At 40.2% G+C, this 20,957-nt stretch overlaps 1 protein-coding gene across 2 annotated transcripts in view; it reads left to right on the forward strand.

The window, feature by feature from the left end:
• The first annotated feature begins 2,663 nt into the window (after nt 1-2,663).
• Nucleotides 2,664-20,957, forward strand: part of TARS3 (threonyl-tRNA synthetase 3) — a 90,262-nt gene continuing 71,968 nt past the window's right edge. Inside the window, exons 1-5 of one of the 2 annotated variants that reach the window (XR_005216334.1) lie at nt 2,664-3,066; nt 4,271-4,336; nt 5,070-5,266; nt 14,322-14,445; nt 18,126-18,247. Coding sequence is in view for 1 of the 2 variants with exons in the window: in XM_037832884.1 (XP_037688812.1) it covers nt 2,764-3,066; nt 4,271-4,336; nt 5,070-5,266; nt 14,322-14,445; nt 18,126-18,247 (812 nt within the window). In the remaining variant the exon portion in view is untranslated. The remainder of the gene's footprint in view (nt 3,067-4,270; nt 4,337-5,069; nt 5,267-14,321; nt 14,446-18,125; nt 18,248-20,957) is intronic. The other variant, XM_037832884.1, reaches the window with a different exon arrangement.

Genomic DNA, 20,957 nt, shown 5'->3' on the forward strand with positions numbered 1-20,957 from the left:
AAGGAGGAGCCCAAGAGGAGGCCTGCAAGGTTGACAGCTAAACTTGCTCCTGTGAAAGTGAAAAGGGAGCCCAGAAAGGCAGCAGGAAAGGATAAAAAAATGCAACCAAAAGAGAAAAGGGGAGCAGAAGGAAAACAGGATGAAGTGGTTAGCCAAAAAACTAAAGATTTACCTGCAGAAGACTAAACTAAAACTAAAAATGAAGCCACCCTTTGATGAGGCAGGAGAGAAAGAAGCCAAGTCTGATTAATATTGTATGCCATGCTTTATTGGTGGTGGCTATTTATCTCCATTCTTGTACAATCCAGAGGAATATTCTTATCGGTTTGTAAATGTCAGTTTTTTAGTAGCTCTAGAAACATTCTCAAGAAGGAGATTGGAATTCCAACTCATCCCAATTTTTAAGTGTAAATTTTGTTTTAAGTTGTGAAATTATTTGCTGGTTGTTTACTTTTTCGGTACCACCAGAAAATAGTGGGATATTGGATTATGGAAGGCTTTGCCCTTAACTCCCCATGGGGGAATGCATCATAACTGGCAATTTGGAGTCACAGTCATGCATTTAATATATATTGAGCATTTAAAATTATTTCATTCCCATGTTTTTTAGCAGAATTGTTTCTTAAAAAAAAAAAAAAAAATGGTCCTCAATCTTGGTTTTCCCTGTCAGAATTGTATGCATTCTGCAAAATCTTTGGTTGTCGTAGTTTAGTTTTCATAATAACTCTGTCATGTGCTATGAGTATGTACTGTGTAGGATATTATATTGTGAATTAATGGGACTTATGATGTAACAGCTTATCAACATTTGAAGATATTGGTAATTGATAGCCTCTTAATGAAAACTTGCCTCCAAATTGTAAGCTGGAAAGTCACTGGAATAACTTTAGAAAAGAGAGATAACTACATGACTTTTTAGATTTTCGGTATGTACATTAAGAATGGCATACAAATTGCTCATGGTGTCTGTGTTTGGATCTTCAAAACAACCAATAAAATTTCATTTATGAAAAAAAAAGAGGCCATCCTACCATTCTATCAAGCCAGCTGCTTCAGGATGACAGGGAACATGGTAAGAACAGTGAATTCAATGAGCCAGCATGTGCCATATGTCATTTGATGAAAAAGTGGGTTCATTGGTCAGAAGCAATGCTGTGTAGAATATCATGGTGGTGCATAAAGCATTCTCCATAACTCTACAGATGGTGGTTTTAGCAGCAGCATTACAGGCAGGGAAGGCAGCTCTATGTCTACTAAGAACAAAGCCAACAACATGAGTAAATCTCAAAATTATGCTGCATAAAAGAAGTCAGATAAAAGGAGTATATATATTGGATGATTCCATTTACAGAAATTCTAGAACATGCAAACTAAGCGGTAGTGACAAAAAGCAATCAGTGGTTGTCTGGGGACTGGGGATAGAAGCCCTGGAAAGAAAAATTACAAAGGAACTCGAGGAAACTTTTGGGGGGCTGTAGGGGGTTATGATATTTGACAATAGGTAGGTCATGGTAGAATGGGAGTAGCAGAAAACAGATAGCAGGGGTTTGAGGAGGGACTGGGAAGCATGTGGAATCTATATGGCTCAAGCATACGTGGAAAGTGAACACAAAAGATACACTGGTATGAGTGTTGTACTTTATGGGACCTCCTCCTGGGAGCTCTTTGTGATTCTGGTTAGCATAAACCAATTAGCTCAACTCCTTGACTCCTTCGCACACTGATTTTCTTCCTAGGGTGGCACTGATGAACCTTTTCACCTTTCTATCATCTCCCAACCTTCATTTTTCAGAGCACTTGCTCCATTTAAGTCTACCAGTGCAAGCTAAGTTTCCACTCAGAACTCCTACAGCTTTTGTTCCCTGCGTTATATCAAATGGCATGTTCAATGAAATTGTGCCCAGGTTAAAAGACCCTGTAGTCTGGAAGTTAAATGCATGGAAACTAGACTCTCGGGGTTTGAATCCCAGCTGTCATGCTCTGCTTCTGTAACCTTGGTCAAGTTGCTTAACCTGTGCCTGCTTGCCAGCTATAAAGCGGAGATATAATAATTTCTCTTGTTATGAGGATTAAATGAGTTAATACTTGGGAAAGAGCTTGGAACCGCGTTTCTCACATCTTAAGCCCTAAGAATATTAATAAAAAATCGGTTTGTGCTCGTGGCTATGAGGGATACAAGGATGTATATGGCATTTGCCCTAGCCCATAGTAGCTAGCAACTCCCTGCCGGTCAGATTTCACTATCCGTAGAGACCTTTCTGTGCGCCCTGGCTCAGCAGCTGCCGCCTGCCGCAGTCCTTGAAAGAACGCCTTGGTGGTCAGTTCTCTATGGCCACGTTTCACAGCAAGGTTGCCAGAGGAAAGAATGGTGACAGCCAGAACTCGAGATGTTGGCCTTCCCAAGACTTTGGACGACTTGCATTTCAAACGACAAAGCGCAACACTGCCAGCAGCGCACGGACGCATGTCAGAAAGCTGCGTGAGCCCACTCGGTCGGGATAAGACTGACCCGCAGTAGCCAAGCAACGGCCCCGCCCCGCTCTCCTCGCGGTCCCGCCCCTCGTGTAGACTCCGCCCATCGCACTGAGCCGAGGCCCGCCCCCTTTCCTCACCGCCCCGCCCTGCGCGCAGACTCCGCCCCGCGCGCTGAGCGAAAGCGCATCCCCGCGGTGCGCAGATTCCCCGCGTCCACCCCTCCACTCTCTCCCTCGCCTCTCCCGGCGGTCGCCGCAGCCGCCACCCATCCTTAAGGTGGCGGGCGCCATGGCGGCCGAGGCCCTGGCCGCGGAGGCCGTGGCCTCGCGCCTGGAGCAGCAGGAGGAGGACATCCGCCGGCTGTGGGCGGAGGTGCAGCGCCTGAGGGACGAGTCTCTGAACGCGCCCGAGCGGTGCCCGGCCGAGGGACTGAGCCTCCCGCGCGAGGTGGCGCAGCTCCGGGCCGAGAACCGCGATCTGCGCCACCGCCTGTACCGCCTGCGGCTGCGTCTCGCCGAGCAGCTGAACCGCCAGGCGAAGCGGGAGAGCGCGGCGCACGAGGAGGCCGGGTGGGCGGCCGCGGGCGCGCAGGTACCTGGGGCGGCAGCGTTCCGGCGGGCCGGGACTCCGGGTGGGGGACCTTCCTTAGCCGGCCTGGAGAGGTTGCACTGAGAGCGGAATTGGACCCTGGAAGGACAGGTGCGGGGTTGCCCAGTGCCCTATAGGATGTGCCCGAGGCGCACTGCAAGTGTGCCAACCCTGCCCTGTCCTACCAGTCAGTGCCCGAGAGGTGTGCCCACCGCACCCTGCCCTGTCCCGCCCAGTTAGAGAACAGAGCACGTGTGTCCACCCTGTCCTGTCCCACCGCGAGGCTTGCAGGTGTGCCTGTCCTGCCCTGGCCGCTGCCCTGCAGGCTGTGCCCGTCGTGCTCGTGCCCACCCTGCGCTCCAGCAGCGGGCTGGTGAACCAGTGGGAGAATGCTGGAGACACCCCGGGACCGCTAGATTATCCATCGACTGCCAGATTGACCTAATGATCTAATTTCTCACCTTTTCCATTAAATTGCCTGCAACCAATTTTCTGCAGTGGCAGAAAGAGCATTTTCATGTGTTCGAAAATATGCTGGAGTATTCTAAACCCCTTATCCAGGAAATTGGATTATCTTTTCTTGGGCACGGAGGCCAACAGCTACATATTTAAACCCTCCGCTTCCTTCTCAGGCCCGGTTCTGAGCCATTTAGGGGAGGTGGCTTTGGTTTTTGTTTTGTTTGCTGGTTTTAGTGATCTCTCTTGAGACGAAATCTGCATATTTCACATTCTTCTTTAATATGGTATTGTAATATTCTAGGTCATTAAAGGGCTGATTATCTTCGTATAACAACAATCAACTACCTATTTCAGAAGACTTTCTCAGACAGAGGGAATTTTTTTCAGTTCTTTAGCAAGGGTAACTGTGGTGCATTTGCAACATCTCCATAAAGGAGTGCTTTTAAAGTCTCTGATGGCAGGTGCACATCCATTTTCCAGTGACAAGATTTGTTTATAGTTTAGGGGGAAATACTTTAAAGGACAAAGTGTGTGACAGGTACTTAGCAAGAATGTGAAGTGTGCAGACAGGACAGACTGAAGTGCAGAAAACAACTTGCCCTTTGAGGGGTGTATGTTACAGCCATGAAACTCTAAACATGGGGAGTTTGCTGCCTGTGGCTGCCTTCCCCTCCCGCTTCACGTTTCAGATGTGTTGCTTTCCTGGTCATTGGCATGAGTTGTTTTATAATTTAACTTTATCTCTTAGCCTCCTTCTGGTGAAGGCCAAGAAAAGAACATTATAAAAAAGAAGGAAAGTGGGCCTGACAGTGAGGTAAGTCATTGCAACAAAAATAATGTGAAACACTACCTGTAATTTAAAATACGTTTATATAGTTAGCTAGGATTTTTAATAAAGATGTAATTAACAAATACATTACTACTTGGGCAACAACAGTATAATTAAAGTTTTGCAAGACTTATAGGCAAGATGTCTTAGCTTAGAGATGAGCGAGTCACACAGCTCTATTTAAGTTCCTTCGTCTGTTCAGATTGAGATAGCAGAGACCTTCTTTTGCTTGAAGGAAACTAGCTAATTTGCTGATGTATATAAATCATTAAAACAACCAGAAAGTATTTATTGAGCATCAACATTGCGGTAGGAGCGAAGAGGAATACCTGGCCTCAAAGGGATCAGTCTGGTTGAGGAGTTAAGTAAGACAAATGCAGGAGAAACGACTAGAGAACAAAGTAAGATACTGCATAACCAAGTGCTGTATTTGGTGACTACATACATGTGCTGTCAACATGGGGAAAAGGGAGACACCATTGGGATGTAGTTGGAACATGCAGCTGGGAGCTGACCCTCAGACTTAAGGAGGAATTAGTTGAGTGGAGAGCAGTCTTCTGGAGGTGAGAAGTAGAGTGACAAGAGACGGGAGGGATGGAAATGACCTGGGATGGGCTATGATGGGGGTGGGGTAGAGCTGGAGCACTGATTTTAGAGAGAGTGGCTGGAAGAAAGTGGGCTGTGTATGGTAAAGCTCTTGTGGTCTAATCATTTTCAGGTGGAAAAGCAACCAAATTTCATAAAAGAAAGATTGAAGCTTTTTGAAACATTGAAGAAAGATCATCAACTTTTACTTGGCATTTATGGAAAAAGGGGGAACACAAGCAAGGTGATCACAGTGAGATTGGCTGATGGGAAAACAGTTGAAGGGGAAGTTTGGAAAACAACACCTTATCAAGTGGCTGCTGAAATTAGGTAAAACCATAGTTTGGAGAAGGTATTTAGTATTAAGTAATTGTACCAGAGCCTGGTGGAAATGTTTTCTTAGGGACTGCCAAAATACTCTTTTCTAATTCAGTTGAATAAATTAAATGTAATTAATTTTTTTTCTTCTGGCTTCTAAAGAGGCCATTTAAATAGTAATTGAGTATCAGACCACAATTTTTTCCTCTTTAAAAGGCCCAAATTTTTAAGTTCTAATAAAAGTTTATATATAGAAAAAAATCTATAATCCTTGACAAGCCATATTACACTAGCTTTGTTCATCATTCAAGTAATTTCCGTGAATTTTTACAGGTCTTTTGTTGGATGTAGGGGTTGGAGAACTTAACTCCAAGCCATTGCTCCACTAGTGACTAACTGGGGGGAGTTCTATCAAACAACTTGGTCACATCCCTAGAAATTTCCAAGCCTATTTTCTTTACATCTTCATTGGGAATAATAATACTTTTTCCCATTTACCTTATAAGGTTGTAAAGATTAAGTAAGGTACTATATGTGAAAAGTACTCTGAAAAATAAAACATCTCTAAAAATGTAAAAAAGATGTTTATTAACTATAGATTGAAGCTGAACATGTTAGAGCTCTTATCAACCCTGGAATAAGTACTTTGACCTTCCTAGAAATTAGAGTCATTAATGAAGTTCTGTTGTTTTGACTAATGTTAACTGTTAGCATTAAATATAGTATATGGAAGCTATACCTCAAAACTGCAGGATACAGTTTAAATAAATAAACCTTTATTATTTAAAAAGCGAGTTTTTTCAACAATTGAAATCCTCAGATTTCCTTTGAAAACTATGGTTAAGATTGTATTTCTGTGTTATCCTATCATTTCATATGCCCTAAAGACACTTCCCCACTTGTTTCCATGTTTCCCAGGAGAGGTGAATAGAAGTGCTGGAGAAAAGAGAGTTTTGAGGTAAAAATAAATTTTTGGAGTATCAGGTTGCACATTAGCACATTGACGAATGAGGAGTCCTGCACTGAAGAAATCTGTTCGAGCATGGGAAACAAAAGTTATTTTATAGTAGAAACATGTTTTTGATTTTATGCTTAGTAATATGTATTTCCACAGGATACAGTTTAAAAGCTCTACTGTCAGGTTTAATGATTGAGGGAATATGGTAGTGTCTAAAAAGTAAATTTGTCCCAAACTAAAAGGGTTGGCAAAGTATAGCAAGCAAACCAGATGAGAAGAAAGCAGTGGTCATAATATTACTATTGGACTGCTTAATTCAGGGTAGAAATTATTAAAAGGGGTTGTAAGGCTTATTTTTAAAATTGATAAACAGTATAATCCACAATGATTATTTGTCACAAATCTTCATGTGCTGAATAATGTAGCATTGAGTCCAACACGAGGAGTAAATTACAGGAACCCAAGAGTAATGAACTCTATGTGTCTGAATAAGCAACACTATAAGGTGGACTTTGTGGCTACTCCTGATCTCTGTACTCCATAGAGCCTTCTCTCCTGGCAACCAGGGTCATGCTTTAGGTTCTCTAGAATCCCGATAAAATGTAGAAAGCATGCAGTTCACATTCTGTGACTAAAATGAAATCAGTTATGAGCTCAGAGACCTGATTAAATGACAGCACAACTTAGAAATTAAAACAAAAAAAAAAAACTCTTCTAAATAACTTGAGTAAAAGGAAATAAAACAAGAATATGACTCTTAGGAAATAATTACAATGAGGGAGATTACATATCAATATTTATGGAACATGTCTGAAGTGGTAATCAGAAGCAATTTTGTGCTGTTGAAGGTTTTCATTATTGAGTATGGAAGAATAAAAATACACTAAGAATTCAGTTCAGACAGTTAGGAAAAAAAAAGTTAAAGCAGTGGAAAACCCTAAAAAAGATAAAAAGAAAAAGAATTAAAGAGCAGTATCAATTGAGAAATTATTAAAATTAGTAAGGGTCTGGAGAGGTGGCTGGATATAAAATAAAGTGAAAAAAAATAGCTTTATTCTATTATACTGCCCATTCCCTTGGTTAACTGAAAGTTGATCATGTAGATCATTATTCCTGGTCTTGGGGATGACAGGCCTTTGTAAACATAACATATAAGGTAGAAATACTGTTAGGGAAAAGATGGACAGATTCAAACTAACCAGCTATACACTTGGGATAAATGGCTCTTTGTAAATGCCACGTGAAAAGGGAAATGACAGATACGAAAAGATTGCACAGTGTATTTTAAGCAAATGGTTGCTATCAGTTTTTTTTTTAATTAATAGGAAAAAGATAACTTTAGTAATACAAATTAAAATAATAATTTTATCTAGGTATATGAGTAATACTTAATATTGGCACAGTTATGGGAAAATGGCACTGCTGGTGGAGGATGAATAGTTGCAGTATTTTGGGAGGGTTTCAAAGCCTTAAAAATGTGCAAGCTCTAAACACTGGACCCAGTAATTCTACACATAGCCATTTATCCTAAGAAAATTCCTCAGTAGGAAAAATGGGCAAAGGACAATGCATACTAGTTCATTAAAGAAACTAAAATTGATATTAGGTCAGTTGTTTTCAAAGTGTGGTCCCTGGACCAGCTGCATCAGTATCATCTGGGAACCTGTTAGAAAAGAAATTCTTGGGCTCCTGAATCAGAAACTCTGGAGGTGGGGCTCAGCACATCTGTGCTTTTACAAGCCTGGGTTTCTGAGTCAAGCTAAAGTTTAAAAACCACTAAGTTAGGCTAAACTGTTGGAATAGAGACCCCAAAATATAGGCTTAAATATGGAAGACACATGCTCTCACCAGTAGTCTAGAGGTGACCAGTCCAGGCTGGTGGGCATCCCTGGTCCATGAAGTCATTTATGGACCCCGGTTCCTTTTGTCTTGTCGCCCTACCATCCCCTAAGGTAGGGTATTTTCACATCTAGTACTGGAAGCTGGGACCCATGCATGGACCCACCGGCAGGCAGGGGAAAGAAAGGCTGAAGAGTATTGACACTCAATATTTTGATGCCAAGACCCTAGAGTGGCCCACTTCAATTCCATTGACTTCTTACTAGCTCACATTGAGTCACACCTAGCTGTAAGACAGAATGGAAATGTAGCGCCCACTGGCCAGCTGTGCACACAACTAAATACCATCCAGATACAGTACCTGTGAGCATCTTTCTCTCATCACCTGACACAGAACACCCCCATCAGGCTGGCTCCTTGTATCCCAGCAACAAATAAACTAACAGTCATCTGCTCTCCTGCTACATGCATACAATAGTGGAATAACCACAAGACAATCATAGTTAGAATGTCTGTTTGGAAGAGAGAAGAATGACAAATGCAGCAGACAGTGGTATACAGATGTCATCAAACCCAGGGCAGTGATGATGAGGTCCACAGCGTGGCAGTGTTCTGTGCTTGAGTCAGTCCTTCTGGCCACCCGTCATTCCCTGGGAGCCATGCTCTTGTCCACAGTTGTCTATGGGACCTGATTTTGCTCTTTGGGAGGTTCATAGTTGTCTATCACCCTCATTTGCCACCTCTGAAGTATGGGAGAGTTTGTCCTTGAGGGCAGTACAGTTTGCACAGCCTAATTCTTGCTGGTTCACACGTGAGGGCTGGGCTTGTCATTTGGCAGTGCATTTCCCTCATACATTTAACTAGTGGGCTTCTGGTCCATTGGCTTCTGATCAGTTCCATGCAGAAGTCATCTCACTTAAATGATGTTCATTGCAGCACTGTTTGTAATTGCCAACAGCAGCAAATCAACAAAGAAATAACCCAGCAATAGTAGACTCAGTAAGCAAGTCTTGATTCTTGTCAGACTATTAAATTGCTTATTTTAGAAGTCCGTCTGCCGTTAGGAAGAATGTTATAATATATTCTTAGGTTTAAAAAATAGGTTACAAGATAGCATACAAAATGAAACCATTAATGTATATATATTTTTTGGTCAACTCTTTGTGCTGGTGTCATACCCTAGAACTACATCATGCAAGCACCTATCTATGTATTTGTAGTGCTGTTCTGTGGGATATTTGCCTTTCGTCAACCCCTTCAATCCCATTTGCCTTCAATACAACTCTGATATTTATGCTCCCATTAACAAACAATCATAACGTCTATCCACTGCCTTACTTTGAATTCACCATCATTAACATATCTGAACATATTAGATTATCATTCCCCCCTCACTAGCCTCTGTCTATCACTAGATCCCCAACATTCTACATTATAGGACATTGATTTTACATTGTTCAGGGAGTTCATAGTAGTAGTAACATACAGTATCTCTCCTTACGTCTGACTTCACTCAGCATTATTTCTTCAAGGTTCATCCATGTTGCCATGTTTCAGGACCTTGTTCCTTCTTACTGCTGCATAGTATTCCATCGTATGTATATAGCCCATTTTGTTTATCTACTTGTCTGTTGAAGGACACTTAGATTGTTTCCACCTTTTTGCAATTGTGAATAATTTCACTGTGAACATCAGCATACGCATATCTGTTTGTGTCACTGCTTTCATATCTTCTGGGTATATAGTGAGAAGTGGAATTGCCAGATTGTAGGGTAGTTCAATATCTAGTTTTCTGAGAAGCCGCCAAACTGTCTTCCACAGTGGCTATACCATTATACATTCCCATTTGCAATGAATAAGAGTTCAATTTCTTCACATCCTCTCCAAAACTTATTGTTGCCTATTTGTTTATTATTGTCAGCCATTCTTATTGGTGTGAGATGGTATCTTACTGTGGTTTTGAGTTACATTTCCCTAATAGCTAGTGATTGAACATGTTTTTCATGTGTTTTTTAGCTATTTGTTTTTCCTCTTTGGAGAAATGCCTTTTCCTATCTTTTACCATTTTATAATTCAGCTGTTTGTACTATTGTTTTTAATTGTAGGATTTCTTTATATATGAGGATATCAGTTTCTTATCAGATACATAGTTTCCGAGTATTTTCTCCCATTGAGTTGGTTGCCTCTTCACCTTTTTGTCAAAGTCTTTTGAGGCACTGAAGCTTTTGATTTTGAGAAGTCCCCATTTATCAGTTTTTTCTTTTGTTGCTTGTGCTTTGGTTGTTAAATGTTAGAAGCTACCTCCTATTGCTGGGTCTTGAAGATGTTTCCCTATATTCTAAGAGTTTTATTGTGCTGTCTCTTATATTGAGGGCTTTGATCCACTTTGAGTTAATTTTTGTATAGGGTATAAGGTAGGGGTCCTCTTTCATTCTTTTGGTTATGGATATCCAGTTCTCCTAGCACCATTTGTTGAAGACACTGTTCTGTCCCAGTTTAGTGGATTTGGGGGCCTTATCAAAAATCAGTCGACCATAGATCTGGGGTTCTATTTCCAAACTCTCAATTTGATTCCATTCATCAATATGTCTATCTGTGCCAATACCATGCTCCTTTGACCACTGTAGCTTTATAGTAGGCTTCAAAGTCAGGAAGTGTAATTCCTCTCACTTTGTTCTTCTCTTTTAGAATGTTTTTGGCAATTCGAGGCCCTTTTCCCTTCCAAATAAATTTGATAACTAGCTTTTCCCAAGTCTGCAAAGTAGGTTGTTGGAATTTTGATTGGAATTGCATTGAATCTGTAGATCAGTTCGGGTAGAATTGACATCTTAACGATGTTTAGCCTTCCTATCCGTGAGCATGGACTATCTTTCCACCTATTTAGGTCCTTTTTTATTTCTTTTAGTAAAGTTTTGTTATTTTCTGTGTAGAAGTCTTTTACATCCTTGGTTAAGTTTATTCCTAGGTACTTGATTTTTTTAGTTGCTATTGTGAATGGAATTTTTTTTTATTGCCTCTTCAGTTAGGTCATTACTAGTGTATAAAAACATTACTGACTTTTGTACATTAATCTTGTATCCTGCCACTCTGCTGAATTTGTTTGTTAGCTCAAGTAGCTTTGTGGTTGAATTCTCATGATTTTCCAAATATAAGATCGTACCTTCTGCAAATAATGACAGTTTTACTTCTTGCTTCCCAATTTGGATACCTTTTATTTCTTTGTCTTGGTGAATTGCTCTGGCTAGATCTTCTAGCACAATGTTTAATAATAGAGGTGACAGTGGGCATCCTTGTCTCGTTCCCGATCTTAGGGGGAAGGAAAGGCTTTTAGCCTCTCATTGTTGAGTACTATGCTTGCTGTGGGTTTTTCACATATGCCGTTTATCATATTGAGGAAGTTTCCTTCAATTCCTACCCTTTGAGGTGTTTTTATCAGAAAGGGATGCTGAATTTTATCAAATGCTTTTTCAGTGTCTGTTGAGATGATCATTTGATTTTCGCTTTCAATTTGTTAATGTGTTGTATTACACTGATTTTCTTATGTTGAACCACCCTTACATGCCAGGAATGAACCCTACTGGGTCATGGTGTATAATTCTTTTACAGTGCCTTTGGATTCAATTTGCAAGTATTTTGTTGAAAATTTTTACTTCTGTATTCATTAGGGAGATTGGCCTATAGTTTTCCTTTTTTATAGTATCTTTATCTGGTTTTGGTATTAGAATGATATAAGCTTCATAAAATGGGTTAGGTAATGTTCCTTTTTCCTTCAGTTTTTTGAAAGAGTTTGAGGAGGAATGGTGTCAATTCTTTTTGGAAAGTTTGGTAGAATTCCCCTGTGAAGCCATCTGGCCCTGGGCTTTCATTTGTAGGTAGAATTTTGATGACTGATTGGATCTCTTTGCTTGTGATTGGTTTGTTGAGGTCTTCTGTTTCTTCTTGGGTCGGTCTAGGTTGCTCATGTGTTTCCAGGAAATTGTCCATTCCCTCTAAATTGTCTAGTGTGTTGGCATACGGTTGTTCATTGTATCCTCTTATGACTTGCTTTATTTCTTTGGGATCTGCTTATTTGGGTCTTCTCTCTTTTTGACTTTGTCAGTCTGGCCAAGAGACTGTTAATCTTATTGATGTCCTCAAAGAACAAACTTTTGGTATTATTTATTCTTTCTATTGTTCTTTTGTTCTCTAGCTCATTTATTTCTGCTTTAATCTTTATTTTTTTTCTTCTACTTGCTTTAGGGTTAGTTTGCTGATCATTTTCTAGCCTCTTTAACCGTTCTGTTAGGTCTTTGGTTTTAGGTCTTTCTTGCTTTTTGGTATAAGCATTTAGAGCTATAAATTTCCCTCTAAGCACTGCCTTTGTTGCATCCCACAGGTTTTGATATATTGTGTTCTCATTTCCATTTGTCTCTAGATATTTACCTATTTCTCTTGCAATTTCTTCTTTGACCCACTGGTTGTTTAGGAGTGTGTTTTTAACCTTTAAATATTTGTGAAAGATCTGGTTCTTTGGTGGTTATTGATTTGTAGTTGCATCCCATTATAGTCAGAGAATATGCTTTGAATAATTTCAATCTTTAAAATTTTATTAAGACTTGTTTTGTGTCTCAGCATATGATCTATCCTGGAGAATGTTCCATGGGCACTAGGGAAGAATGTATATCCTGGTCCTTTGGGATGTAACAGTTTATATATCTGTTAAGTCTAATTCATTTATCATATTGCTCAGGTTTTCAATTTCCTTATTGGTCCTCGGTCTGGTTGTTCTCTAGAAGAGAGTGGTGTTTTGAAGTCTCCCACTATTATTGTAGACGTGTCTGTTGCTCCCTTCGATTTAGCCATTGTTTGTCTAATGAATTTTTTAGCTCAATTGGATGCATAAACATACATTATTACTTCTTCTTGGTGAATTGTCCTTTTTATTAATACATAGTGTCTTTCTTTGTCTCTTATGACATCTTTGCATTTAAAGTCTATTTTGTCCAATACTAGTATAGCTACCTGCTTTCTCTTGGTTGCAACCTGCGTAGAATATTTTTTTTCCATCCTGTCACTTTCTGTCTTTGTGTCACAGGATCTAAGATGAGTCTTGTAAAGGACATGTTAACTGGCATACTTTTTAATCCATTCTACCAGTCTGTATCTTTTCATTGGAGAGTTCAATCCATTCACAAAGTTATTACTGTGAAGGGAGTTCTTGAACCAGCCATCTAATCATTTGGTTTTTAGTTGTCAGATCTATTTTTTCCCTCTCTCTCTCTTTTATCCTTACTAATACTCTTCAGTCCTCTGCCCTTCTCCAGAATCTCTCTCCTTTCTTTTTTAATTAAATTTTAATCCATATATGTATTAAAAAATATGAAAGGACACAGCAGAATTTTACGGTAATCTCTGAGTGACAGGATTGTAGGTGATTTTTTTTCTTTGCTTTTCTATGGTTTCCAAGTTTCTTTTCTTCATTTTTGGCAATAATTTGCAAACAATGATAAATGCTATTTAAAAGACAAAATAAAAGGAAAGAAGAAGATCAACAAGATAGGTCTATGCAAAATAGGCAAAGAACTTGGGCAGTTAATAAAAGTAAAACTGGCTAGTGAACTACTATTAATAATCAAAGAAGTCAAATTAAAACAATAGTTTTCACCATCAAATTGATTTGAAAAGTTTTTAAATCGTTCAGGGTGCATGGAAGTGGTACACTCAGAGAACGTATTATCAGAAATCTTTAAAACCCGCATGCCCTTTGTCCCAACACTTCCATTTCTGGTAACTTGTCAGAAAACAGTGACAAAAGTCACAAAGTGCATGTGCACAGATGTGACGGCAATGATGACCCATGTGTGTAGGAGTGGAGGCTTTGTAAATAAGCGTGATATTTCTAGAAAGTTGGAAAAGGTGCTATTTCGCTAATGGCATGGCAGTGAAAATAGGCTATAAGATTACATTGGCAATTACATTTTTTAAAAAAGTGTGTAGGAGTTAAAGATGGGAAGACATACCAAATTGTTAGGAGTGGCTGTCTCTGGATCGTAGGATTTAATTATGAGTTTTATTTTATTTTTTGTGCTTTCTCCATTTTCTAAGTTTTCTACAGTGAATGTATATATTACTTTTGTACTTAAAATAAATTTTATCAAAATAAAAAGTATCTGTCAGTAGTTTACAGTCATATTTTCTATCCACTTAAGAAAACCCTGGAAATTATTTTAATCTTTTCTTTTAATGAATTGCAATAGCAGGTTAACTCCCAAGTGACTTTTCTCTTTCTAGTAAAGAATTGGCTGAAAGTGCAGTAATAGCCAAAGTAAATGGTGAATTATGGGATTTGGACCGTCCACTGGAAGGGGATTCCATTCTAGAGCTGCTTATGTTTGATAACGAGGAAGCTCAAGCTGTAAGTATTTTAAAACCAACTACCAAATTTCAGGTGTTTATGTTTTAAATTCCATTATTTAACAAGCCACATATCAAAGTCAAGAATGAGTTTTGTAGCCTTATAAGATTTACTATTTAGATTTTGATGTTTAATAAATATTTAATAGACATTTGTCAGATGCGTATGTACAAATATATATTGGCTTTTTAAATAGCCTGTGTTTATTTTTTCTTGAAATGGTCGTTTCCTTAAGTTAGAATGCTTTAATTATTAAATCAATTTATATTTTCATTTCTTATAGATTGTTAAAAATGGATCCACTTTCTAATTTAATGTGTGTAGGGGAATCAGAAAAAAATGATAAAATCTCTAATATCCTTTAAATACTTACTAATAGTCTGTGAAATAAAGACCACATTTTCACATGGGTCTCTGATACACCTTAACTTTGCAGTGTCCCTTCAGGAAGTCCAGTATCTCTGTAAAACCTAACCTGTGATTAGCTTAGGTTACATAAACTGTGACTCTGATGCTGAGTTTCTTGCTTTATTGATCCAGACTGCAAGAACCATATTATAATTACTTTTCTGTTTAAAATATGTAAACTTTAACCATTAAACAGCTAATCAAAACAATATTAGTAAAACTACATTTAAAAGTGATTCAGAAAGAGCAAGTTTTAAAAGAAATGAAAGGCTTATAGGTATAGTTTAGGTTTTCCTCACTGGTCCTTAACAGCTGTCACCTAACTTCATCCAAGATGTCGCCCCTGGACTTCTAAGAATTTACTTATTCACTCAGGTGCAGGATGCATGCTGCAGACACTGATGGTACAGGGCCCCTGCTTCAAAGTTTACATCCTTGTGGGAGGAGATAGTAAGCAAGAAAACAAACAAGTAGATAATTCCAGAGAGTGGAAGTCCAAAGGAAAAAAAATCTGGATGGACCAGAGAGCGGCCGTGATATGGAATGATCATTTACTCCTCTCCTGGGGACCCAATCCTGCCTTTTACCTGTGCTCCCAGCAGTCCTCTTCCTTCTCACCCTGGCTGGCTCTCTTGAACAGCCTGCTGCTGCACTCTTGCAGTCTGTCAGTAATTGAGTGGGGGTTGGAGGGGACCAAGTTGAATGTCCCGTGAAGGAGTCAGCATCCTCGGAGTTCATTTCCTCCTTGCATTCAGTGAACTCATGGAAACAGAAACATTTATTACAGTGAGGAGTCTTATTGGAGTGCCTCAGCAGTGCCCCCTCTGCCTGCCACCATACTGCACGGTGCTTGGCGTGGCATTGTAGATGACAGTGATGATAGGAATAAATGTTTATTGGGTGTTCGTTAGGGGCCAGGCCCTGTACCCGGCCCCTTACATGCATTACCTTGTTGAGTCCTCAGTAACCCTATCACACAGGTTCTATTTTAATCCCTGTTTTACATATGAAGCACAAAGGGTTAAATCACTTTTCCAAGATCCAGAAACTTCTTTTAGTGTAACTTAGAAACAAAGAATTTTTGCTCTTGGATTTTATTTTCCTGTTACTATAAACATATTAACATGATTTTGAAAATAAATCAACTTATGAATTTTAAGTACATGTCCATAAAAAAGACACCCCAAAGAAAAGCAAATCTGAAACACTTAGAGTTACAAAATGATAAATTATTGATTTTGTAAAAGGATGTTTTGCTTTACTAAAAAAATTTGTCTCCTTTATATAGCAAGTGCTTCCACTTTTATTTTAAAACAGGATTCTATTTGAAAGAATATTTAGTGTATAGTGTAACACAAAATAAATACTCCCTGCTCTCTGGATAAATGCATGTAGAAAATGACAGGGTGGGAATATTTATGTAAAATTGATAAATAAGAGCACCAGAAATAAGAGGCATTTTATGAAATGATATTGCTTTAAATGTAAATATATTTAATTAATTTTGTAAGCATAATGCCCAGTAAAATATGTTTAGGTCCATGTTATACTTTAAGTCTTTGATGATTTTCCTTTTTCTTGTAACATTCTCCATGATGCCAGTGCTTTCCTGTGTTTTCCCAACCTCTGGTTGTTACTTCTCAGTCGTCTTTGCTGGCATTTTCATCTCCAAATGTTAAGAATTCCTCAGCTCAGTGCTCAGGCAAAGCCCCCTTCTCTCATTACGCTTCCGTTCTAAGCAGTTAAGTCCATCTATCTATAAATTGTCAGCTCTCAACTCTGTATTTGTAATTAGACATTCCTCTGTCTTGTAGGCACCACTACTTATGTGTTCTGCCTGGATATTCTACAAGAATCTTCAGTATGTCCACAGTGGGACTCTTGATTTTAACCGATAAAGAACATTTCCACTCTATCTTCCCATCTCAATGGACATGACAGCTCTACCACATACCCAGTTGCTCAGCCCAGAATTTAGAAAGTTATCTGTGGTAACTTCCCCTTCCTCATCTCCAATCTAGTTGATCGAGCCCTGTAGATTTTACTTTTATAGTGTATTTTGGATCTGTTCACTTCTCTCCATCTCCATTGTCACTCCAGGAATCTGTGATAGTTCCCTAAAGGAATTGCCTACTTGGCTGTTTTGTTCCCCTGCAATCCATTCCCATACTGCTACCCAAATGATGTTTCAAATATAAATTGAATCATTTCTTCCCTGCTTAAAACCCTTTAATGCTTCCCATTACCTTTGGAATGAAACCTAATTCTTCCCCATGGCCTCTCCTTTCACTGTTGTATCCTCAGCCCCTAAAACAGTGTTTGGTATCCAGGTGTGGAAAACACACAGGAGAGGCGATTGGGCTGCTGTGGCAGTTGGCCTGCTGTCCCAGTGCCTTCCGAAGGAGAGGTGCTCTACCCAAGGGCTGGCTTGCAGATCACATCCCAGCCCACAGCCTGGCTGGGGTTGCACGTGGTCTGCTCAGGCAGCTAACTCCCTCTGCTCCCATATAATTTATCATACAGCTTTCTAATTGTAATTTGTTTCCTATTTAATAAAGGGAAAGAAGGTGCTGCCAGAGCACTTGATTATCTTGTTCTTTGGCACTTGTATTTATCTGGTGGCTGGGGTTGGTTTGAGCCTATCCACAAAGAATTGAACCCTTGGGAATTCAAAACCAAGTCAACTTTCTGAACTTGTACGACTGATGACCAAACCCTTGGCCTACGGTAAATTAACCAATGCATACACTGCTCAGGAGCCTCATGACAGGCAGCTCCTGAGGCATCTTTCAAGTGTCCACAGTCACATGCTGGCCTGCACGTGCAGACTGCTGCATAAATGCAGAATTGTTAGTGATGTTGTGAGCAGCCACCTGGGCTCAGAGAGGCTGCCCCGGACAAAAGGAGGGGAGCTGGGCCTGAATCAGGTCTCTGTGTGGCTGTTCTGCTAGTGTCCTGGGCAGATACACAGCCTAATTCCCCCACAGTTAACATGCACAGAAGGAAGTGATCAGCTGCTGTGCTTTAGTCGACTCCCAGAATAGCATTTTTACACTAGAACTGACCAAATTGCTCTCGAGGAGTCCCAGGGAGGGCTCAGAAGATACTCAATCCTAAGTGGTCACTCAAGATTCACTTTCCAAGTTGATATTTTCTTTGTGTCTTGGTGCTTTTTTCCCCTTTATAATGTACACGTGCTTGATCCTATCATCTCACTGACAATTTTCCACGCACATGCTGCTGGCTCACAGCGCCTCTGTCCTGGCTGGCAGGTGTACTGGCACTCCAGCGCACACGTCCTCGGGGAGGCCATGGAGCTTCACTACGGGGGCCACCTGTGCTACGGCCCCCCCATCGAAGATGGATTTTACTATGACATGTTCATGGAAGACAGGTAATACCACTCAGTATTCACTTCTGAACACATGTGTTTAAATTTCATCATTTTATAATGGTTGTGTATTAGTTTAGTGACAGTATGTGTCACATACTAGGATTATAGATTGCTTAAAGTTTTGAAGAAAAGCTTTTTAAATTGAGTTTAGATTCAAGGGTCGCTTTTCAAATTGTGATATGCTATTTATCTAATCTCCTACTTGCTAGAGCATGGTGCTAGTTAAGACCAAAATCCCAGGTGTAATCCCTTGAGAGCAGTTAGTTCAGTTCTGCTTCTTGATAATCAAGGGTACGAATAATCGTGACCAAACCTCTTGCACAGATGAATGCCAAATGGGGTGGGTTCATGGAGGCCTCACATTCGTAAGTCTATACTTGAAATCATCAGCCTCCGCCTCAGCCCATCTCCTTCCCTGTACTCTTTGTGTCTCTGAAGGATACTACCAGCTGCCACAACTGAAACCTGAGAGTCCTGCCACATCACCAGCACTCCACTCTCCATCATTTAATCCACTCTGGTCAATTTCATCTCCTAAATGGTCCTCCCATCCTCCCCTTCTCCTTCCTTCTGCCTTAATTTAGACCCACAACAACTCATACATGGACTACAACAGGACATCAGCCTTTCCTTGTCACCCCCACACCACTGAGATGATCTGACAGAGCACGCAGCATTCTGGAGCTCCCACTTACGTGTTTGTCCAGCTTCATCTCCTTTACCACCACACAGGACTTATTCAACAGAAATTTTTTGCCTGCCTGCTCTGTGCTCTGCTCTTGGTGCTGGTGATTCAGAGTGAAGAAATCAGGGTCCCTGTCCTCATGGAGCTTACAGTCTGGTTGCTGGAAGACATGATAAATACAGCCTCCTCACATACTGGGTGGTGATGGGTGCTATGAAGAGAAGTCCACCAGGCTGTGGGCAGGTGGGCTCTGTGACCGGCAGGTAGCCAGGAGAGGGTCCAGGGACACTGAAGCACGAACCAGAAGGGGCTGCGGGGCCAGCCTGAGGATATTCAGGGCATGTTTATCAGCACTGGGGGAAGAACATCCCAGGCCTCTAAAAGTCCCGATATACTGATACTTGTGGCTTGTTTGAGGAATGGTGTGGAAACCAGTGTGGCTGGGGTCGTGGAAACATGCACAAGGGGGCTGCTGAGGAGGTCAGCTGGAGCTTGGCTGCAGGCCCGATGGCCTGGGTGAGGGCTTGGTGACCCTCCCTTTGGCTCTCACGTATCTCTCGCCTAACCCGGATCTCACAGGCAGTGAGGGCATGGATAGAGTTAGCCCTCAGTATAACTTTTGTTGTTGTTATACTAACATATGCAGCTCAGAATTGCCCATTTTGACCATGTTCAATTGTATAAGTCAGTGGTATTAATTACATTCACAGTATTTTGCTGCTATCACCAACATCCATTACCCAAGCTTTTTCATCACCTAAACTGAAACTCTGTACCCATTTGGCAGGAACTTCCCCATTCCCTCACCCTCCAACCCCTGGTAACCTGTAATCTACTACATGTCCCTATGAATTTGCTTATTCTTGATATTTCATTTAAGCAAAATCAAAGTGTCTGAACTTTTGTGTCTGGCTTATTTCATTCAGCATAGTGTCTTCAAGGTTCATGCATCTTGTCGCATGTATCAGGACTTCATTCCTTTTTACAGCCGAATGATACTCCATTCCATGTAAATGCCGCATTTTGTTTATTCGTTTATCTGCTGGTGGATACCTGGGTTGCTTCCACCTTTCATCTATTGTGAATAATGCCTCCATGAAAACGGCTGTGCAAATATCTGTTCAAGTCCCTGCTTTCAGTTCTTTTGAGTATAACCAAGAAATGGGATTGCCAGGTCATAAGGTAATTAATTCTGTTTTCAATTTTCTGAGGAACCGCTAGACTGATTTCCCCAGAGGCTACAACATTTTACAATGCACTTAATAGTGTGTAAGGATTCCTATTTCTCTGCATCCTTGCTGACATGTTATTTTCTATTTTTTAAATAATAGCCATCCTAGTGGGTATGAAGTGGTATCTCGTGGTTTTGATTTGCATTTCCCAGATGACCAGTGATGCTGGTCATCTTTTCATGTGTTTACTGGCCATTTGTATATCTTTTTTGGAGAAATGTCATCTCAAGTCCTTTGCTCGTTTTTCGATTGGGTTATATATTTGTCTTTCCTCTGTTGAGTTGTAGCAGATCTTTGTATATTCTGGATATTAAACCAGCAATTATGGTCAGCAATTATTTCTCTCGTTCTGTAGACTAGACTGTCTTTCACTTTTTTGATAATGTCCTTTGATGTACAAAAGTTTTTAATTTTGATGAAGTCCTTTTTATCTATTTTTTTCTTTTGTGTGTGCTTTTTTTAAAAAAATTAAATCCAGTTTTATTGAAATATGTTCACATACCATACAGTCATCCATGGTTTACAATCAGCTGTTCACAGTACTATCATATAGTTACATATTCATCACCCCAATCTATTTTTGAACATTTTCCTTACATCAGAAAGAATCAGAATAAGAATAAAAAATAAAAATAAAAAAGAACACCCAAATCATCTCCCTCCCCCACCCTATTTTTCATTTAGTTTTTGTCCCCATTTTTCTACTCATCCATCCATACACTGGATAAAGGGAGTGTAATCTACAATGTTTTCACAATCACACTGTCACCCCTTGTAAGCTACATTGTTAATA

This window comes from Choloepus didactylus, chromosome 4 (genome assembly GCF_015220235.1).
Source record: "Choloepus didactylus isolate mChoDid1 chromosome 4, mChoDid1.pri, whole genome shotgun sequence".
NCBI lineage: Eukaryota > Metazoa > Chordata > Mammalia > Pilosa > Megalonychidae > Choloepus > Choloepus didactylus.